This window comes from Coenobita brevimanus, chromosome 115 (genome assembly GCF_032717465.1).
Source record: "Coenobita brevimanus isolate Jiangsu-jjx chromosome 115, ASM3271746v2, whole genome shotgun sequence".
Lineage (NCBI taxonomy): Eukaryota > Metazoa > Arthropoda > Malacostraca > Decapoda > Coenobitidae > Coenobita > Coenobita brevimanus.
Window position 1 is genome coordinate 3,719,707 of NC_137068.1, and position 19,525 is coordinate 3,739,231.

At 40.4% G+C, this 19,525-nt stretch overlaps 1 protein-coding gene across 1 annotated transcript; it reads left to right on the plus strand.

The window, feature by feature from the left end:
- Positions 1-4,437: 4,437 nt before the first annotated feature.
- On the plus strand, positions 4,438-17,477 carry PAN3 (Poly(A) specific ribonuclease subunit PAN3). Its single transcript, XM_080286906.1, has 12 exons — positions 4,438-4,570; positions 5,266-5,384; positions 6,867-7,443; positions 8,290-8,393; positions 9,650-9,815; positions 10,098-10,283; positions 11,430-11,650; positions 12,206-12,408; positions 13,749-13,877; positions 14,428-14,506; positions 15,255-15,338; positions 17,349-17,477. Exons 1-12 carry the CDS (start codon positions 4,438-4,440, stop codon positions 17,475-17,477), a joined length of 2,130 nt encoding a protein of 709 aa, XP_080143032.1.
- The last annotated feature ends 2,048 nt before the right edge of the window (positions 17,478-19,525 follow it).

The window sequence follows — 19,525 nt, forward strand, 5'->3', positions numbered from 1 at the left end:
CGCATTTAACTGTACTTGTTCCCTATCATGTCTAAAGCAAATTACTATACGTGTATTTTAAACTTCATTAATGTACTGAATTAATCAAGAGTTGATATAATTTTTAACCGTTGGCTTAGTACACCTGTTATCCCTGTGTACATTCTTTTGTTGGTGAGCATCTTGTTTACAGAGGTATAGACGGCGGGAATGTTGTGGTTGTGGCCACCTTATAGCCGCTGTGGATGGCATTCATGGCGGCAATAGAGGATCCAAACTCAAGCTTAGTCGTTTACAGTCTTATTTTCCGATGCTCTCTTGTCCCTATTGTCCCTCAAGCACGACCCTAGCGCTTCTCCGCAGTGCTGATATGTTTACACTTCTCTCCGTTTAATTACTGAGCTCATGGGCTATTTTATCTAAAGACACTAGTGAGTAAAGCCATTATCTTCCCGGATCGAGGAAAATGTAGCGCCAGATTCGTAGTGATGATGGAAAATATGGGGTAAATTGAGGTCAAAACTTGGTTGGTTGACATTCATAGTGTTGTGCCAAACAGCTGATCCTGATTTTAAGCATCTGTCAGGTAATGGTATCCCTGTGACCTAGAGCCTTATGGTGTTCTTATTACCTTTCAGTCGGATTATTTTGAGTTATTTTTAAAGACTATATCTGGTGTCTGAGGTCTGGAAATGAGCTTCGGAAGTGGTCGGTGATTTTTTTTCGTGTCGACTGAATAACTGTTGAATATCCATGCTCAGAGAATTTAATTAGTGATCTTATAATAAACAACAAGGACAGAAGAATAATACCAATTGCCAGTTAAGTTCCAAACTCCTCATTCACAAGTCTCCAATAACATCAAGTGTAGTAGTAAAGCTTGTTTTGAATTTAGGCTAATGAAAAAGAGTTAAGGATTAATTCATTTTCATATTACCATAGATTGCTGGGAATTCAGGGTATACAATTATTAAATTTAATAATTATGAGAAACTTTAGACATCTTGGAGAGCACCCAGTACCAAATATTACAGTAACAGTACCGTATTAGTACCTAGTTTAAGAACTACCGGGTATTTCATTTATGCTGCCCAGATGCTGCAGAAATAACTTACTTGATCCTAGGGGCAGTTACGGTAGGTTCGGTGGAGGCATCCTGTACGGGTCAAACAGGTCAATTCACTTCCAAAACCCATTCTTCTTCAAGTTCTGTTTAGGTTAGGTTAAATTAAGTTGGTTTAGGATAGATTATGTTCATGAGGACAAAATGACATGTAACAACTTCAGGGCCAAACCAACCTGAAAAGTCCATCATGGTGGGCAGGCATTTTCTGCTGTCTGAGTGTAAAATTGACTAGGTTTTCTTATTACTGTAATACCTTCTGTATCACACATTTCTGCACCTTTTAAAAATAATTACTGTTATCATCAGGTCATTGTTTCTGGATAAAATAGTACTGTACATTTGTAAAGTATATGCACAGAAACTCTCCTAAATTTTCTGTGAAACTTCTGTATATTCGTCCTTTGCGAATCAATAATGACATTCATAATAAGCTGCAGTTGTTAAAGTTGGTTGGGTTTCACCTAATCACGACAGCATACTCCTAATAGGCGATCTTGAATAAATTTGCAGATGGCTAGGGCCAAGGACTGTGTGGCTTGCATTTATATTGGGTTACATCCATCCATCCATCATCCAATCCTACATTGCCCCATGAAGTGTAGGAGCCCGGAGCTAGGCAGTTGGTTCCAACATTTAAGATGAGAGTGACCAGCCTCACTCATCCCTGAGTGGCATTACATGAGCAGTCAACCCCAACCACCCCTTGGATATAAACCTTCACCGGCTCAATCTGATTGGAGTGCAATAATTACCCACTAAACCACCAGGCGCCAAAACTTGGTTATATGGTTACCACCCAGCGGAGTAAATGATTTCCTGGTGCACAGGAAACCATTTGGCTTGTCACTCAGTGTAGAATCACCCACAGGCTGAAGGAAGTGGAAAGAATGAAGGAAAGAAAGACAGAAGAGGGAGTGTAAAGTCATTAAAATGATAACTTGCTAGCATTTTCATGTTTTGAATGATTTCATTCAGAAATTTCTGTTGATGATGTACCATAACAAATTGGTTTTGGATAAGAACGGTCAAAAGCGTTCAAACTACATTAAGAATTGGAAAAATACGCTAGGCGTAAGAATTTCTGTGGTTTTTCAAAAGTATTAAAGAATACTGCTTACTACTGTAAGCACCATGTGAAGTCACCTGCCCTTATTTATCATCATCATCCACCTCTTTCCCCACCTGTAGTTGGGGTGATGTAGAGTACAGAGAACCCAGATATGGAGAGAATACAATACTGGGAGAACTAATCAACAGCATGCCTGATGAAAGCCACCTTGATCCCTATTCAATTCTGAGCCTCATCAGCTTCCATTCCTTTCTTTCCCATGGACTGATGTCCATTTTCCTGGTCCTAACACACCTCCTCCCACCTTGAAACTTGCTCAGTTGTACCGTTTGCATGACTATTCTTGCTTGTACTTTCCACATGACCATAACATACAAGCGCTGCTCAACTCTAGTGTCTACATACCAATACTTCCTTACTCTGCATCTTTCATAAGTCACATTATTCCTTATCCTGTCCACTCTCCATACTCTATACACATTCCTGAACAACCCCATCTATGGTACACACATTCCTGAACAACCCCACTACACATATTCCTGAACAACCCCATCTACACATTCCTGAACAACCCCATCTAGCCTACACACATTCCTGAACAAGCCCACTACACATATTCCTGAACAACCCCATCTACACACATTCCTGGACAACCCCATCTAGCCTACACACATTCCTGAACAACCCCACTACACATATTCCTGAACAACCCCATCTACACACATTCCTGGACAACCCCATCACCACTGCTCTTAATTTTGACTATTTTTACACTAGAGCCACATCATAGTCTCACACCTGTATGTTAAAGTAGGCACTAATACTTCATGAAAGTTTCTCGCAGCTTCCACTCTCAGACCTTTATAGCATCAGCAATTTTCTTTCCTTGTGCTACTATACTTTCCATCTCTTTTCCACATTTACATCTCCTCAATCACTGCACCTAAGTACTTAAACCCACCAATTCAAGTATACATGTCTCCATTTTTATTTTAACATAGAGTGGGAGTCACTGTCTCTCTCAACAGCCATCACTTTACTTTTATCTGCATTTCAAGGTATGACACTCGGACGTCATTGAAAAACCTTTGCCAGTTTACCAAGCTCTTGTCTTACATCTTCATGATACACAGAACAGACAAAGCTAACAAGCGGTGTCCGAATCGGTAGAGAGGCAGCCTGCGGTCCTAATGGACCCAGGAGAATCCCGGCTGGGGAAGGGAACAGTTTAAGGATTTGAATTTCCTAGAAAAGCCGACTTTCCTGATCTACCAGATGACCTGTCGACATGTCATAAAAATACCCCCGCTAATACCAATACGCCAGTCCTGTATGAGACAGCCCTAGCATGTATTCAATATGGATGATGGGTGTTAGCGCCAAAGTGGTGACATGTGGAGGTGTAGGAGGACTCCTGGGCCTTGGGATAGGTCACTGCCCCCGAGAAATAGGCCCTGAAGCCTTTGCCCAGAGTCGGACACGTAAAAAAAAAAAAAAAAGAAAAAAAAGGCCAACCAGTACCTTGCCATAATTGTGAAAGCCGTATTTTTGGCTCCTATGTTTGAGCCAGATTAGGTTGGGTAGAACTGTTTTACTGTTTTCCATCTCCATTAACTTCCCTTAGTCATTAGCCTTGCTGTCTTTTTTTTTTTGTGGGGGGGGGGGCAGGGGGGTTGGTACAGCTAACTATAGTGGAAAAGAGTACTGGTACAGCTGTTTACCAAACAGTATGTATATGACAATTTTAACCTTTCTTTTTAGGTATCAGATTGGGGAAACTGCTACAGTACAGTAATTATGAAGATACTATACAGTATATAACTAATGGACAGGAAATACAGCTGTACAGTATTTGTGTCATATCATTATAACGTCCCAGACTTTGTATGGTACTAAAGTTTGTCCAAAAAAAGTGATGAGCTCCTCCATAAATATCCCAATACTGTCATATGCTGTTAGAAAATACCTGTATCCAATAGAAAAGAGCAGTACGATTAAAATAGGCTTACTGTAGACAAAATTTGGTTAAAAACTTGTAGGATTGACACTGTAGACATAAATACACATGGCAAAGTGTTTTTGGTATGGTATGGTACCAAAAACAAACATAAGTTTTATGTTTGTGTCATTTGCTAATTTAAGTGTTCATGCTGTTGCTAGTATTTTCTGTCTGTCTGTCTTGCCAGATGCCTTAATCCCATAAAAGGCAGCTAATATTTTCATTTTGCCTTTTCATTACAGGTTGCCACAGAGAGTTGCCACCATGGACCCTCTCTTCCTAAACCTTGGCCTTTCCCAGCAGGCGACTGGAGTGGCCACCACTCCTGTCCCACCTGTCGTCAGTCAGGTCAATGGTCTACCGCAGGAGTCAAAGCTAGCAACGTATATGAATGTAAGTACTCGGCTTCTCAACAGCTTGATGTTTTTCTGTTTTTGAATCATATATTATTTTTACTCCTAATGTGGAATAACGTTGCCATCTCACTACCGTACTGTGCTCTTTTTGCTCTAACCTGGCCTAAAATTGCCATCTCTCTGCCTTACTGTGCTCTTTTCACTCTAACTTGGCCTAAAATTGCCATTTCCTCATCCCGATAGTTGTAGCTCTAGATTAGGACTATAATATGCTAGTCATGAAGAAGTGATAAAGAAAGGATGTATGGTACCTGATTAGTCAAAGCATTTTTTTTTTTTTTTGGGGGGGGGGGGATGTGCTATGTGAAACACTCTACGGTACATAAGGACAAAAGTCTGTGCCAAGTTAAGGTGAAAGAACCATCCATAAGATCAGGATAATGATAAATATTGGTGCTGACTAGGACATTGTAGCAACTGAAGGTATTAATGTGATATATTAGTTTAAGTTGATGATTTATGTATGATTTAGAAGGAAGATACTGATAATGACTGAAATTGTTACTAGCTATAAGTGGGGTAATGGATTAAGAATTACAGTTTACTTTATATGTTGTTCATAGTGATAAATGATGGTGATAACTATGAACTGTTGGCCAAGGTGGGATGTGAGTTAAGATGATTTTTATGTGGTGTAGAAAGAAAACTTGTGTTATAGGTATCATTTTGTTACCAGCTAAAATTTTCCATCGACAGCTATCAACGTCAGCGCAGCAGCAGCCAGATCAACAGAGTCTAACCAAGAGTGTGGCAGCGCTGAGCCTGGATGGTGTTGGCAGCAGGAAGGTCAGTGTGGTAAGTTGATATGATTTTTTTGTCTTTCTCTCTCTCTCTCTCTCTCTCTTTTTTAATGCAAGGAAGATGAGATGGAGGGATGGAGTGGAGAGGTATATGAGAGAGGGGAGTGTGAGCTGGGAGCTGTGCAATGAAATGGCAGGGGACAGGGCAACATGGAGGCGATTTGTTTGTGGCCACCTCTTACGGGATTACGGCGTATGGCACTAGATAGATAGAAGAAGGAACCAAAGGCCAGGAGGATGCATCTTAATGTTCACTTACCCTCACTAAAAGTTACTGTAGTTTGTTCACTTTAATTTGGCACACATTTTTGTCCTTTTGCAACTATTTTCCTCCTTAGTTTAATGTGAAATATCAGTGTCATTATTAGTTCTGTACTGCAGTGATTATATTATATCCCAGTAACATGTGGACAGGATGGAGAGTGAGAGACTGATGAAGAGAGTGTATGTGAGTGAGGTGGAAGGGGGGAGAGGGAGGGGGAGGCCAAGGATGAGATGGAGGGATGGAGTGGAGGTATATGAGAGAGGGGGGTGTGAGCTGGGAGCAGGGCAGTGCAATGGCAGGAGACAGGGCGACATGGAGGTGATTTGTTCGTGGCCACCCCTTACAGGACTAAGGTGTTTGGCAATAGGTAGAACTAATGTGCATCATTTCATTTAGTAAAAAACAAATTTGGGAACAAAACACATAGGAAGTGTGGGAACAAGCACAGATTTTTGTCCTTTTGCTGCAGATTTTTTTGCTTAGTTAAACACAGTGAAATATCAGTGTCATGTGGAGTTACTTGAAGAGACACACAGACAAATGAGGAAGTGAAGAAGCATTTGTGGTGTGGATGTGATAGAAAGTGTTAGGAGACGTACATTGAGGTGGTTTGGCCATGTGGAGAGGATGGAGAGTGAGACCAACAAGGATGAAATGGAGGTATGGAGTGGAGGATGAGAGACGGTTGTGGGAGTTGGAGGTAGGTCAGCATAATGGCAGGGAACAGGGCAGCATGGAGGTGATATGTTTGTGGCCACCCGTTGCAGGATTAGGACATCTGGCTATAGATACTGTAGATAGCTATAACTCTTAGTACTGTATGGCCATGACTGTATTATATCCTGGTATCTTACTGTGTAAATCAGTTTGGGAAAGATATCACATAGGAAGTGTGGCAACAGGCCAAACAGTCCCCACTCTCAGGCAGGGAACTCAGAAGTAAAGCAGCAATTTATTTTTTTCTTTTTACATATGAAACTGCTATAATATTTGTTTCCAGATTGAAGGTTTTCATTAGTAAGATTTTTATCATAATGTTTACGAAGTCAGGTGAATTAGTGTAATCCTATTTGGTAAATCATTCAGGCCTTTAAATGCTATAGTACATCCACTTCAGACGAGTTCTTGAGTGCTCTGTAGCTATAGTTGTAAATTTGTGGAGTCAATTGTTTCAGTATTAAATGTTGATGAAAGCATCCCTTCCCGGTGCAGCCGTCAGTGGGCAACATTGCAGAGTTCATCCCTGGATCAGGAGGTGGAGGAAGCAGTGGCCTAGCCCATTCTTCCTCCACCCCCTCCTTCCACTCCTACTCCGGGTTGGGCTCCCCTAGCCTATCTACTCCCTCCTCCCTTGGCTTCACTTCCCTCACACGGTCCTCACCTGCGGCTTCCATCACGTCCCAGCGCCCGGTTTCTCCTCAGGAATCTCCAAGCCGAGGACGCTGCTCTCCGCCTGGCCTGACAGGGGCCACCGAAGACGGTGGGGTGGGTACCAACCTGTCCACGTACCACGAGAATGTTGGCGGAACCACGTACTTCTTTACCACCCAAGACCAAGGCCCTTCCTTTGGGTCAGGCGGAGCTGCCCCATCTCCAGCCCCTTTCACAGCACCACCCCCAGCCCTGGTTTTCCCACCGTACCACGTGCTGCCACCGGTACCTTCCCACATCCACCACCTGCGTGTGCCAGCCAACAACCCGCACTTCTTCATGGGAGATGATCTGCGGCGAGACATCCTGGAGCGACATGCCCTCGCTCTGGCCCGTGTTGACCCAGAACAGTATCCAGGTACCGTATCACCACCCTCTGAACACTACCCTGTTTAACCACAACTTTGCTCAAGTACTGCACCTGTACCTTCCTTTTTGTAGGATAGCATTTCATGACAAAAATATAAATGCTAAATTAGTCACATAAGGGTTTTATTTCATGGGAGTTTGCAAGAGTCGAAGTTTGTATTGGATTTCCTTAGATTTTACCGTATGTATAATCTTTGAACACGTACTTTCCACTCTGTAGTATTGAAAATCAATATTCACTGTGATTTAATAATTTCATTAAATTCACATTCATCAGAATTAAAGAGCGGCACCAGCATTCTGTGACTTGCTAATGCAAAACAATTATATATCTTTAGATGAGGAAATAAAACCATGATATATAATGGGTCAGAAATCATCTACTTGAATGCCCATCAGTATGTTAGTGTCTTAAATAAAGTGTATTTTATGCATCCTACTATCAAATTATTCATAGATCCCTGGGTATGAATAGATTAAGCTTCGGTAATTCCTTGATTATCTGACAATGCATTACCCAGCCAATGTCATTATCCAACAAGTAAAACCCTGTCAGAATGAAAGCATTTTTTACAATATTAACCAATAGTGCACTACTACCCACACTGGAGTAATCAACAAAATCTATCCATATCCTTTCCATAACCATGCTGTATTTCACAGGTCAAAATATTAATCAGCCAGTGTAACCCAGATATACTTATTGCAATACCTGTTCTGGAATTGTATTACAGTATATTCTGTTTATATTTATCATGCTCATAGTCAACACTTACAAGCCTATTATGAAAATGGAGTTAAATTGTACCCTCATGAGTTTTGCTTTCCTTTTCAGATTTGCCGCAAGAGGTAGACATGTATCATGAGCTGGTGCCACTGGAGCCTCATCACAACCTTAACAAGTCTTCTATATTTGGCTACGCTACATCGGTTTATAAGGTGAGTTACCAGTACTGAATAAAAGGTGTAGGATAACATATACAGCAAATCAGTGGTGTAATGGTTTTATATATAGCAAGGGAGGGGTAGGCTGTGGATGAGATGGAAGGATGGAGTGGAGAGGTGTATGAGAGAGGGGTGTGTTAGCTGGGGGAGGAGGGCAGCTAACTGGTGGGGGACGGGGACATGGAGGCAATTTGGTTGTGGTCACCCCTTATGGGATGAAGACATTTGGTAATAGATAGATAGAAGTCAGTGCAAGCAGTAGATGTAGAAATAGCTTAACCCCTTTACCCCAGTGATGTAAATTTGCATCTTAATCATACAGCCACCAGACAGTTTATTCAACTAATAGAAATCCATAGTAGAGAAAAACCCACAGACGGTGGACTCAAATCCCTCCAGTTTGAAAAGTGAGCCCTCAGGTGAATAAAAATGGTTAGAAATTTCAAAACTAAAATAGACGTTATCAGATTTATAGGGTTAAGAGTGGCAGTAGAGTTATATTGTTTGAAGGTAACTGGAATTATACTGTACAGTTATGAAAGCTGTAACCATAGTAAAAGCAGCTAAGATTCTGAGGATGGGAATATTAAGTATCTGCTTATGATACAGAAGTGTTACTTTTAAGTCATGAATTAATACCTGGTGCATAGTACCAGCCACATATTTATAAATTAGGTTGCTGTAGTGCATTTCAGGCTGCAAAAATTATTACAGTAGGCCCTTTTCCATAAGAACCATTGTTATTTAATTAATGAGGAAGAGAAGATCAAAGTTTTTTTTTCCCTTCCTAGGTTTTTGCCCTCTCAAGAAAATTTTTCCTTATACATACATATGTGATATGTTATACTGATCATATTCAGGATGATGATAGTATAGTTTGACTAGTGGCAATGCAGATCTTGTGGTATGTGCCCAGCTTTTCCCTGTTATCAGCTGGTGGCAACGAAATTTCATACTGTAGCATAATTCAGCACGTTACTAAATTTTTGTCATGGCAGGATTTCTAAATATATTTGTTTGGCTCCTAATGTGACCACATAAAGGACCACTGTACTTGGGTGAAGATTTGCCTTGCCATGCATACTGAAATCATGCATTCTGGACCTATGCAAAATGAGAGCCTATTGTACTTGCTGCTTAAAGCAGACCATTAAAAAAATACACATAACCTAGTCCATGTTTCAGACCCTTAAAATATTAACCTATGACATGTATAAAAAATGTATACTGGTATATATTTCGAATTTCAGGCCACGAACATCAAAACAGGGCTACACTACTGCCTTTATCGAATTCATGGCTATCGGCTAAGTAATGTGAAGGTGACGCAGCTGGTGGACTTGTGGAAGAAGCTGCAGCATTCATCTGTCACTCAGCTGCGTGAACTGTTTACCACCAAGGCTTTTAATGATAACTGTGAATACTTGTTTGTCTTTTTACATTAAGGATGAATTTAGTAACCTTGGTATTGTCTGATTTTTAGTGATGATAAATTGATAAGTGGGTGTTTCACTTGGATAAAATTTCTGAATAGCTGTGTTTATATCAGTGTTTATTATTTTAAACTTTAATTTGTTAATAGTAACATTTTTTGCCTCTTCTTCCTTTACTTTTGGATCATAACCTCACTCCCTCTTTTTAGGTGTGATTATGGATGATGATGATAGTGGTTATTCAATTACTTTTTTTTCCCTCCAGCTATAGTATTTGTGTATGACTACCACGCTGGAGCGGAAACCCTAGCAGCCCGTCACTTCATACCTGGTGCGCTGTCGGCTAATGGGTGGGAGACACTGGCTGGGGGGTCTGGGAGTGGCGGCAGTGGTGGGGATGCTGGTGGGCGTGGTGGTGTTCACAAGACTCACCGGCACAACTCTGGTGGTAGCGAGGCTATTGGCGGTGAGTGTTGTCCACCTCTCATGTCTGCCTTCTTTGTGTCAGCCCAGGAATACATTGTACAGTAATTACCTAAGTCTAAGAGTGAAAACAGATACCAGTGCAGTATTGCCTGCTTTTGCATTTTAACTTGTGATTACCAAAGTCTCTAAATGAAGTCCATCACCAGTACAGAATTCCATGCTTTTCCTTTAACGTGTGATTACCAAAGTCTCAAAGTAAAAAGAGGTACCGATATAGTATGACCTACTTTTGCTGAGTCATCTTTAACTTAATAGAGTTTCTTAACTCACATCAGACTAAATCTGATATGAGTGAAAAACTGCAGAATGGTGATTGCTTGAATGTGGCAGCCATCATTTATTGTTTTATATGGATAAATAGCAACATTGATGTAATGAGGTTCTACTGTAATGTAATTGGATATATCAGATTGCCACAGGAAAGAGGTTCTTCTGTAATGTCGTTCTATTGCCAGACACCATAATCACGTAAGGGGTGGCTATTTGACTCTGAGTTATTTGTTTTACAGGGAGGGGCACTAACTCTCCACTAACCCACTTGTTGACATGTAGGGAGCACGTATGGTTTGGTTATATTACAGTAGAATCTCTTTCCTGTGGCAATCTGATATATCCAATTACATTACAGTAGTAACCTACTGTAATGTAATTGGATATATCAGATTGCCACAGAGATTTTAAAATTCATTCAGGCAGGTGGGAGCATGAAAGAAAATGTAATTATGATGTGTTGTCTATACATGTGTCATCAGTAACATTTATGCTTTTAACTATTAAGCACTATTTGTTACCGTACTTTGTACACAGTTGATCCATATAACGTGGTTCCAGTAATCCAACAATTATATCACTTCATTAGTGTATCAGACCAGTTTAGGACAGAGTGAAGGGTGAAGGGCTTGAGTGATTTCTGAAGGTTTGCAGCAACTTTTTTAACAGTTTAGGTTTTGCTTTTTCTATGACCTGATTTACTGAACTAGTTTAACATCATTGGAGTGCCAGCTTTACTTTTGCATTAATGTACTGTAGCTGTAGGATTTTATTGACTGGAAGTAATGCATGGGTGATGATGATAATGATACTAATGATGATGATGTGTTCTATATTACAGGTCTACTGCCAGAATCAACCCTGTGGAACTACATCATCCAGTTAACAGGAGCCTTGCGGACTATCCACACGCAGGGGTTGGCGTGTCGTACCCTTGATCCCACTAAGATCCTCCTCACTGACAACCGCTCCAGAATAAGAGTCAATTGCTGTGGTATCCACGATGTTCTCAACTTCGACCCCAACGCTGGCAACCCCCTCGCCAACATGCCACAGTACCAGGTGGGAATGACTGATGTTCTCTGTTCCTTCTTTGTGATCGTGTTCTTGTTCTGTGTTGTTATTGTCATTAGTGTAGTGCATTGTGGGCTGAATATGCCCTTCTGCAGTCCTCCTCTTATGGGATAAGGAAGGACTTCAGAGACATTCGTATGTCCTTGCAGTCTGTAATTTTCCACTTGTTCCATTAACCTTTAGAACTTGATTTTTTCCCCCCTTCCCCTCCCTACTTTAGAGATGTATGAGAGAGGGGTTGTGAGGTAGAGGAAGGGTAACAAAGTGATAGAGGAGAGGGCGACATAAAGCCTTACGGGATTAAGGTATCTAGCAGTAGATACATAGATAGAAGAAAGATGTCTAATAATTAGGAAACAATGATGTACTGTATGTAACCTCTGTGATTGAAAAAAAAATTCTTTATCTGAACAAAATAGTCTGGCAATAGCATGGATAAATTTTAGAAAATAGACATCTTCATGGTGTGGAGGTTAATGTATTCATTCATATATTTATTTATTTATTTATTCATTTATTTGTTTATTTATTTATTTTCTACAGCAAGAGGACCTGGTGAGCTTGGGCAAGTTGATGGTGGCATTAGCATGCAACTCAATGATGGCCCTTCAGCGTGAGAGCATCCAGGGAGCCATTGAGCTAATTAACCGGTCTTATTCACGAGACTTGGCCATGCTGGTGGTGTGTCTCCTAACCTCACAGCGCATCAAGACTATCAACGACGTGATGCCTATGATCGGTGCCAGGTGAGGGGATTTGTTGCTGGGTTTATGATGGGAAAGTTAAGAGGAAGGATGGGACTGGAATGTATTGGTGTTGTGATGTGGAAAAGTAGATTGAGATGGTTCAGGCATGAGGAGAGGATGGGGGATGACACTTGAGTGCAGAAAGTGTGAAGTGTTAACGTAGGGAGTACGCTTGCGAGAGGTAGATTGAAATAGACCTGGGATGAAGTCATAGAGTGTGACCTCAGAGTTAGGGGACTGAGTAGGGAGGCAGCCAGAGATCAAGCAGCGTGGAGCACCACCATTAGGTGACCAAGGCTGATGCATGCAAGCATGTTGAAGCTTTCATAAAAAAAACAGTACTTTTCTTTGTATAATTCTTCACCATCTCATAACCACTTATTGTCCGTAAGTTCTGTTTGGCCCATAGTCTTGTCAGTAAGGAAATTCCCTGACACCTCTTCCTAAATGATTTATTTTGCTTATGATGCCTTGCTATCCTCCTTTGTGGTACTTAAATCATTCTAATATCACCATACTCTTCATAGCTAAAGAATGTACAGTACAGTATTAACGGCCCGTATCCAGAAATAAATTGCTAAGGAAGTGGTGCTTGGGAGCCTTCTTAAGCGGCATGAATACAGGGCTTTGTCATGTTAACTTGTTAATAATGTTAAGAGTCCGTCATTTACAGCCCCTTTTGCTAATGACTGGCATCAGGTCAGAAAAGACTTTAAGTTACAATTACAACATCTTCTTCTGTTTTCATTCCCTTATTACTGAATACCCATCACCCCCCATTGCCTGTAATCTCTTTCTGTTCTCTTAACCTGGCACTAATTGTCTTCAGTAATTGCAAATGTCAGTCATAAAGCTCAGTCATACACTCGAAATTACATAAAATATCTCGGTACACCATACGCCTTATTTTCATGTAGGTTTATATCCAAGGGGTGGTTTGGGTTATTGCTCATGTAATGCCACTCAAGGATCAGTGAGGCTGGTCACTCTCATCTTAAATGTCAGGACCAACTTGCCACGTCCCGGGCTCCTATGCTTCTAATGGGGCAACAGAAGATCGGATAATGGATGGATGGAATTTTCTCTGGTCCTGTCTTCATTTACCATAAGTTAGTGTGGAAGGGGGGAGAGGGAGAGGGAGGCCGAGGATGAGATGGAGGGATGGAGTGGAGAGGTATATGAGAGAGGGGGGTGTGAGTTGGGAGCCGGGCAGTGAAATGACGGGGGACAGGGCGACGTGGAGGCAATTTGTTTAAGGCCACGCAGAACGAGATTGAGGCGTCTGGCAATAGATAGATAGATAGATAATGATAACCTCCAGTAACCATTTTTCCCTTCAGATTCTACACAGCGCTGGAGTCTATCACACAGAGGGCTGATGTGGTGGAGTCTGAGTTATGGAAGGAGGTTCACAACGCCCGACTCTTCCGCCTCCTGACAAAGCTCAACACTATTGTAGATCGGCCGCAGTAAGTTTTTTATTTTATTTTATCATTATTATTATCATTTTTTTAGTTACTGGTTCCTCCTTCATCCTCTTATCTCCAGTAAAGTTAACTGTTTAATTTTCCCAGCAATATATCACTTTTCTTCATTGTAAAACACACATGGTAAACAAGGTTAGGAATTGTTTTCATTAAGCCCATAAGTATATATAATTTCCACTGCCATATAGCAATTTTTTCTAATTTAAAAGACACATCTTATGGTGAAAGAGGTTAGGAATTTTTTCATTAAGCCCATTAGCACCGATATATATAATTTCCCCTGCCGTATATCAGTTTTGTTTTGTTTTTCCATTTTAAAAGACATCTCATTGTGAAAGTAGTTAGGAATCCTCTTTCCATTAAGCTCATTAGCGTCTTATTTATTGTCATTATTTATTCCCCCCAAACAACATTATTATACTTTAACAAATAATTAGATATATAGTATTATTTCAGTTACTCATGTTTTTAAACCTGTATTATTATTATTATTATCATTATTATTATTTTTATATTGTAGCTACACTTCCAGGCTGAACTTGGACACAGCGTGGGGTGAGACAGGTGACCGGTATCTCCTCAAGTTGTTCCGGGATTATCTCTTCCATCAGGTGAGGCATTGGTTCTCTCTCTCTCTCCACTCATAAATTGTATAAATGGGATCATTTTGACTGTATATATGAAGAAATAGCCCAGTGTACTGACCTTTTCATATAAGCGTAAGTCTAAAGGTCCATCACTTAGTAATTGTAGTCTGAAGTTGCAGTGAAAATTATTGATAGACTGGTTTGAGCTTTGACTGGAAGAAATAGTAACTAAAAAGATCCCTTAGAAATGTTTTACTATGCCTTCTGCAGTATTAATGCCACTTCTTAAGAACTTTTACAGGATAGAGATAATAGTCCTTGGCGTTCCCTTAATTAGAATTTTACAATACCTCCAAGTTCATATATCTTCTTAGTAAGCAGTTGAAATTAATGATGAGGAATATACAGTAATTCACAATATGGAGGAATATTTTATATATATATATATATATATATATATATATATATTTTACTCCACACTACACAGCATTCAAATACTCAGTAGGTTTGATAAAGACTACAAAATTTTGCAAGATTAATGGGTTAAAAAGCTGATCAAGTTAGCATACCCTGTCCACTTTATCTTGGCCTATAGGCTAATTGTCCTGACATCTTGAATACCGGGCTTCAGCAAGAAACACTAGGATACCAATACAGTGCTAGTCACAGACCTAGAGCCTTAGTACTATCTCATTCTGCCATTAAGCTTTGTAGAATAAGCTAAACTAAGTTAAATGAACTCTCCTAGACCACTAATTTGCTCTTTCTACAGATGACTGAAGATGGACGGCCGTGGTTGGATTTAGCCCACGTGGTGTCAGTTCTGAATAAGTTGGATGCAGGCACCCATGATAAAGTAAGCATTGTGTTGCGATTTATTCCTAACACTTATAGGAGGGGATAAGAAAATATAAGTCTTGTAAGTTAGTTGCATACCCACAGGCTCCTTGGTGATGCTGTGTACATTAACTTGTGTCATTTGTATTTCTCTGTGTTGATACTGGTAGGTGTGATCTCATATATTAGCTGTTTGGTTTATTATAAGTAAACCATAAGCTATATACAGTACAATAATTAGGCATCATTGTCATTTCTGTTTCCTGATATGATAGCACCGACAGTACTACCTCCAGGCTTCTCTGTCAGTACCAGTACTCGATATCTTGACTCTCTCAGTTACTTCTTCCTCCTCTGTTCATTACACAATTTCATGACTCATTCACTTGTTCTTCTGTTCATTACACAATTTCATGACTCTCCTTCACTTGTTCTTCTGTTCATTACACAATTTCATGACTCTCCTTCACTTGTTCTTCTGTTCATTACACAATTTCATGACTCTCCTTCACTTGTTCTTCTATTCATTACACAATTTCATGATTCTCTCAGTTATTTCTTCCTCTTCTGTTCTAGTCTTCAGCACAACATCTGGTCCCCTTTTGCCAACAGTACCATCAGTTGTACTTCTAGCAAGACTTTCTTTGATGTCATATACACCATTTGTTAACTATGTCCAGGTCATTGAAGAATAACAAATAATTCAGCAGCGTCACATTTCAATTGGTCATCCCATTCTTCCAATACCAGATTCTCACAGCTTTCCCTGTTATTTCTGTATAAGTGTTTCAGTATCCAGGCCTTCATCCATGCAGTTAATGTTCATATGACATTTTTCACAGCTGCTGCAGCTTTCAGAGTTTTGGCACACACACACACACACACACACACACACACACACAATAAATAAATAAATAAAATGTAGGCAGTTGGGAAAGTAAAATTTTTTGGTGTAGTAAAAATGTGAAAATAAAAATGTTTATGTGAAAATCCCCATTAAATTCATGTAGTTAGGCCTGTGAGGTGGAGCCAGGATTCCAGGGGCTGGAGTGTTGTTTGCATGAGTGTTCAGCCCATATCACTTTCGTACTCTGTCTTTCCTTGTCTTCTGGATTTCACTGCACCCTATCCTTACAGGGGAAAGGATGGTGGTGGTGGTGATCTCTCCTACTTCCTTTCTTTTTCCTGATCTGATTATTTCTATCTATCTATCTATAGCCTGATGCCCTAATCCCGCAAAGGGTGACCGGGGACAAAACGCCTCCAAGTCACTCTGTCATCCACCATTTGTCTGCCCTCCCCATAAGTCACTCCCCTCTCCCTCACATACCTCTCAGCTCCATCCCTCCACCTCATCCTCAGTCTGCCCCTCCCTCTCCCTCCCTCCACTTCACCAACATACACTCCCTTACTCAGTCTTTCATTCTTCATTCTGGATCTACTGCCAACGATATTGCCATGTAAGACTGGGATATGATGATGATGATTGTAGAGGTGTAGAACTGGATCAAGAAGGCATTTTTTTATAACCATGTAGGATAGGGATGATTGTATTCTGAACAGTACAGTATGGTACATTTAGAGATTTTATAAGATTACCTTGTTTTCCTATTTGATTACTGTTGAATCTGAAAATTGTTGGTGGGTACTGAAATAGTTATGAGATCTGAATTAGTGCATGAGCCAGTATTTTATGAGAAAGTTAGATTTGTGTGTTTGGGCTCTATGACCAGATGTGTATAAAGTAGCCGGACAAATTTAAGTGGAAATAATGTTTGTATGGTACTACTACATTTAACCCCTTCACTATGATGATGTTTTGTATATTTTATTCATGTCTAGACAGATGTGTTCAGGTTAGGCTTCACAAACCAGTCCAGTACGGTAGGCCATTTCTGTGGTGAATGAAGTTGTACAGTGTGATGATAGTGAGAATGAACTCAAATGTCATCATGTTCAGGATAGCAAGAATGTCATCATATTGAAAGGAAATTATGTACATATGGCTAATTCTCTTGTCATGTTGCAGATTTGCTTGATGTCACATGATGAGCAGAACATCCTGGTGATATCGTACGCTGAGCTGAAGGGCTGCTTTGAACGCTCCTTCTCGGAACTGCTGCAGGCTGCATCGTCTCACAAGTCAGCGTTGTCCTAGCACTGACACCTCTCATGCCTGGGTCAATTGTGTCAACCCTCCAACATGTTCAACTTGGCGACATCAATTTCCAGCTTCTTCAACTCTGCAGTGTCACTCTGGCATCTTCAGTTACGTGGTATCGTCATCTGTGTTGCGTCATAGCTTTGCCGGAATCATTGGTCCAGCGACTCCATTGGTTCTGTGGCTTCATCGAATCTATAGCGTTGTTGAGCGTTTCAGTTCAATGGCGTCATTAGTTCAGTGGCTTGGTTAGGTTTACGGTACTGTTAACTCTGAAGTATCTGGTGTTCTGTGGCATGGTCATGTTGCCTACAATACGATGAGGGGAGCAGGCTTGTGTGGAGGCTTGAGAGCTCATCCCACACTTGTGACCCCTCTGTCTGCTTATCCCACCCCTTGTGTCTGAAGCAAGTTGTATACAGAGGGAGAGAACTTAGCCATACAGGTGCTCCCTATTGTATGTCAGGGATGTGTTGCAAAATATCACAGCCTTTGACGTACATTTGATGCTGTAAATTGTACATACAGTAATTGCAAATTAGTTCTGTAAGTAGCAATAAAGCTTTAAGTAGAAATATTTTTGTACCATAATTTACTGAGGAGCTAATTGAAAAAAAGAAAATTAAAAAAAGGTAACATAATAAGAACTTGTATGCTGCAAGTCCATGTTTTGATTTGCCCTTTTTAATATTCTTTTTTTCACAGTTACATTGTAAATACAAAAAATATATACTGGTATCTTTAAAGTTATATTGTAACGTATGAAGCTGATTTGCAAGTTTCCTCAATCCCGCAGTACCAGTTATATGTAAAATTAAAGTTGTAATATCTTGAAATAACCTCCCTGATGTATTCCAAGGACTGCCTGTATGTAGTGGAGTTCTAGCCCCCAGGAACTTGTGTTAATCCATTCTTTCTGCTGGAGGGGCACAGGGATGGAGAACCAGTTGGGGGAGGAGACGTGGGGAGAGATTTTTTTTCCTCCCTCTTAATTTGCCCAGTCTTCCCCCTCACTGGTAAAAGAAGTACACAGAAAGTACAGTTAACCCGATCCAATAGTACAGCTTTATTTTTTTATTTGTGGGTTGGAACACAAATACACACCCAGCGCCATTTGTTTCTGATGTCTGTAAAATGGCAATCATCATCAGTATTTTAGCAGCACAGCAAGTTCACTGATAATGTAATGCCTTCCTTCGTGACTAAAAGAATAAACCCAGTACGATGAAAGTCACAGAAAGTGGCCGCAGAAACATTCCCCTCGTTGCATGGTGTAAGTGTTGCAGAAGTGCATCTCCTCAGGCAGTGAGATTTTCTTGAAAAAACAGACTTGTACAGTTTACGTTGGTGTTGCAGGCAGGCTTAAGGTAACAAGTGAATATTATTAGTTGGCACTCACCCGGCTGGTTCCTGCCTCTCTTGCTATGCTGAATATGCTTCTCCAGTAATGAATTTTGCTTGTAATTTAGGGAGAGGAATGTGAATGGAAACAAGACTGACAGTTGTACATTTAATCCTTTCAATGCACATGGGACGGCAGGTGTTTACTTCCTGACGACAATTCTTGAAACCAGTGATGAACATAGAACATGTCAAGGTTTTCTGTATCACTGCTAACTGCATTCCATAATGTAGGATGCAGGCAAATGAAACCTGTCCACCGTATGTATATCATGAATGTCTGTCATGAGTTCAGGATTTGTCGTCCTCTTTGCTATTTGAGGTTTAAGTGTATGACCTTTAATTTTAGATTTAGCCAATATTGCTCACCTATTTTGTGACTGAGTATGATTTCTTATGGGCTAATTTTAATAATGTTGCACTAACCATGTTGTTAGAGCTGTAATTTATTCCTATGTTGAGCCTCAGCTTTTGTATTTATAGTCCTGGGCGTTGGTGTTGTGTTTTAAAGAACAATTATGACTGGGAGAGCAGATATAAAAGCTGGATATTGTACATGTGTGAGTGACATGGCTAGGATGCTTGTATGAACTCCAGGTCGATGTCATATGTCACTGTTCTATTCCTTTAGCTTCTTTCATCAT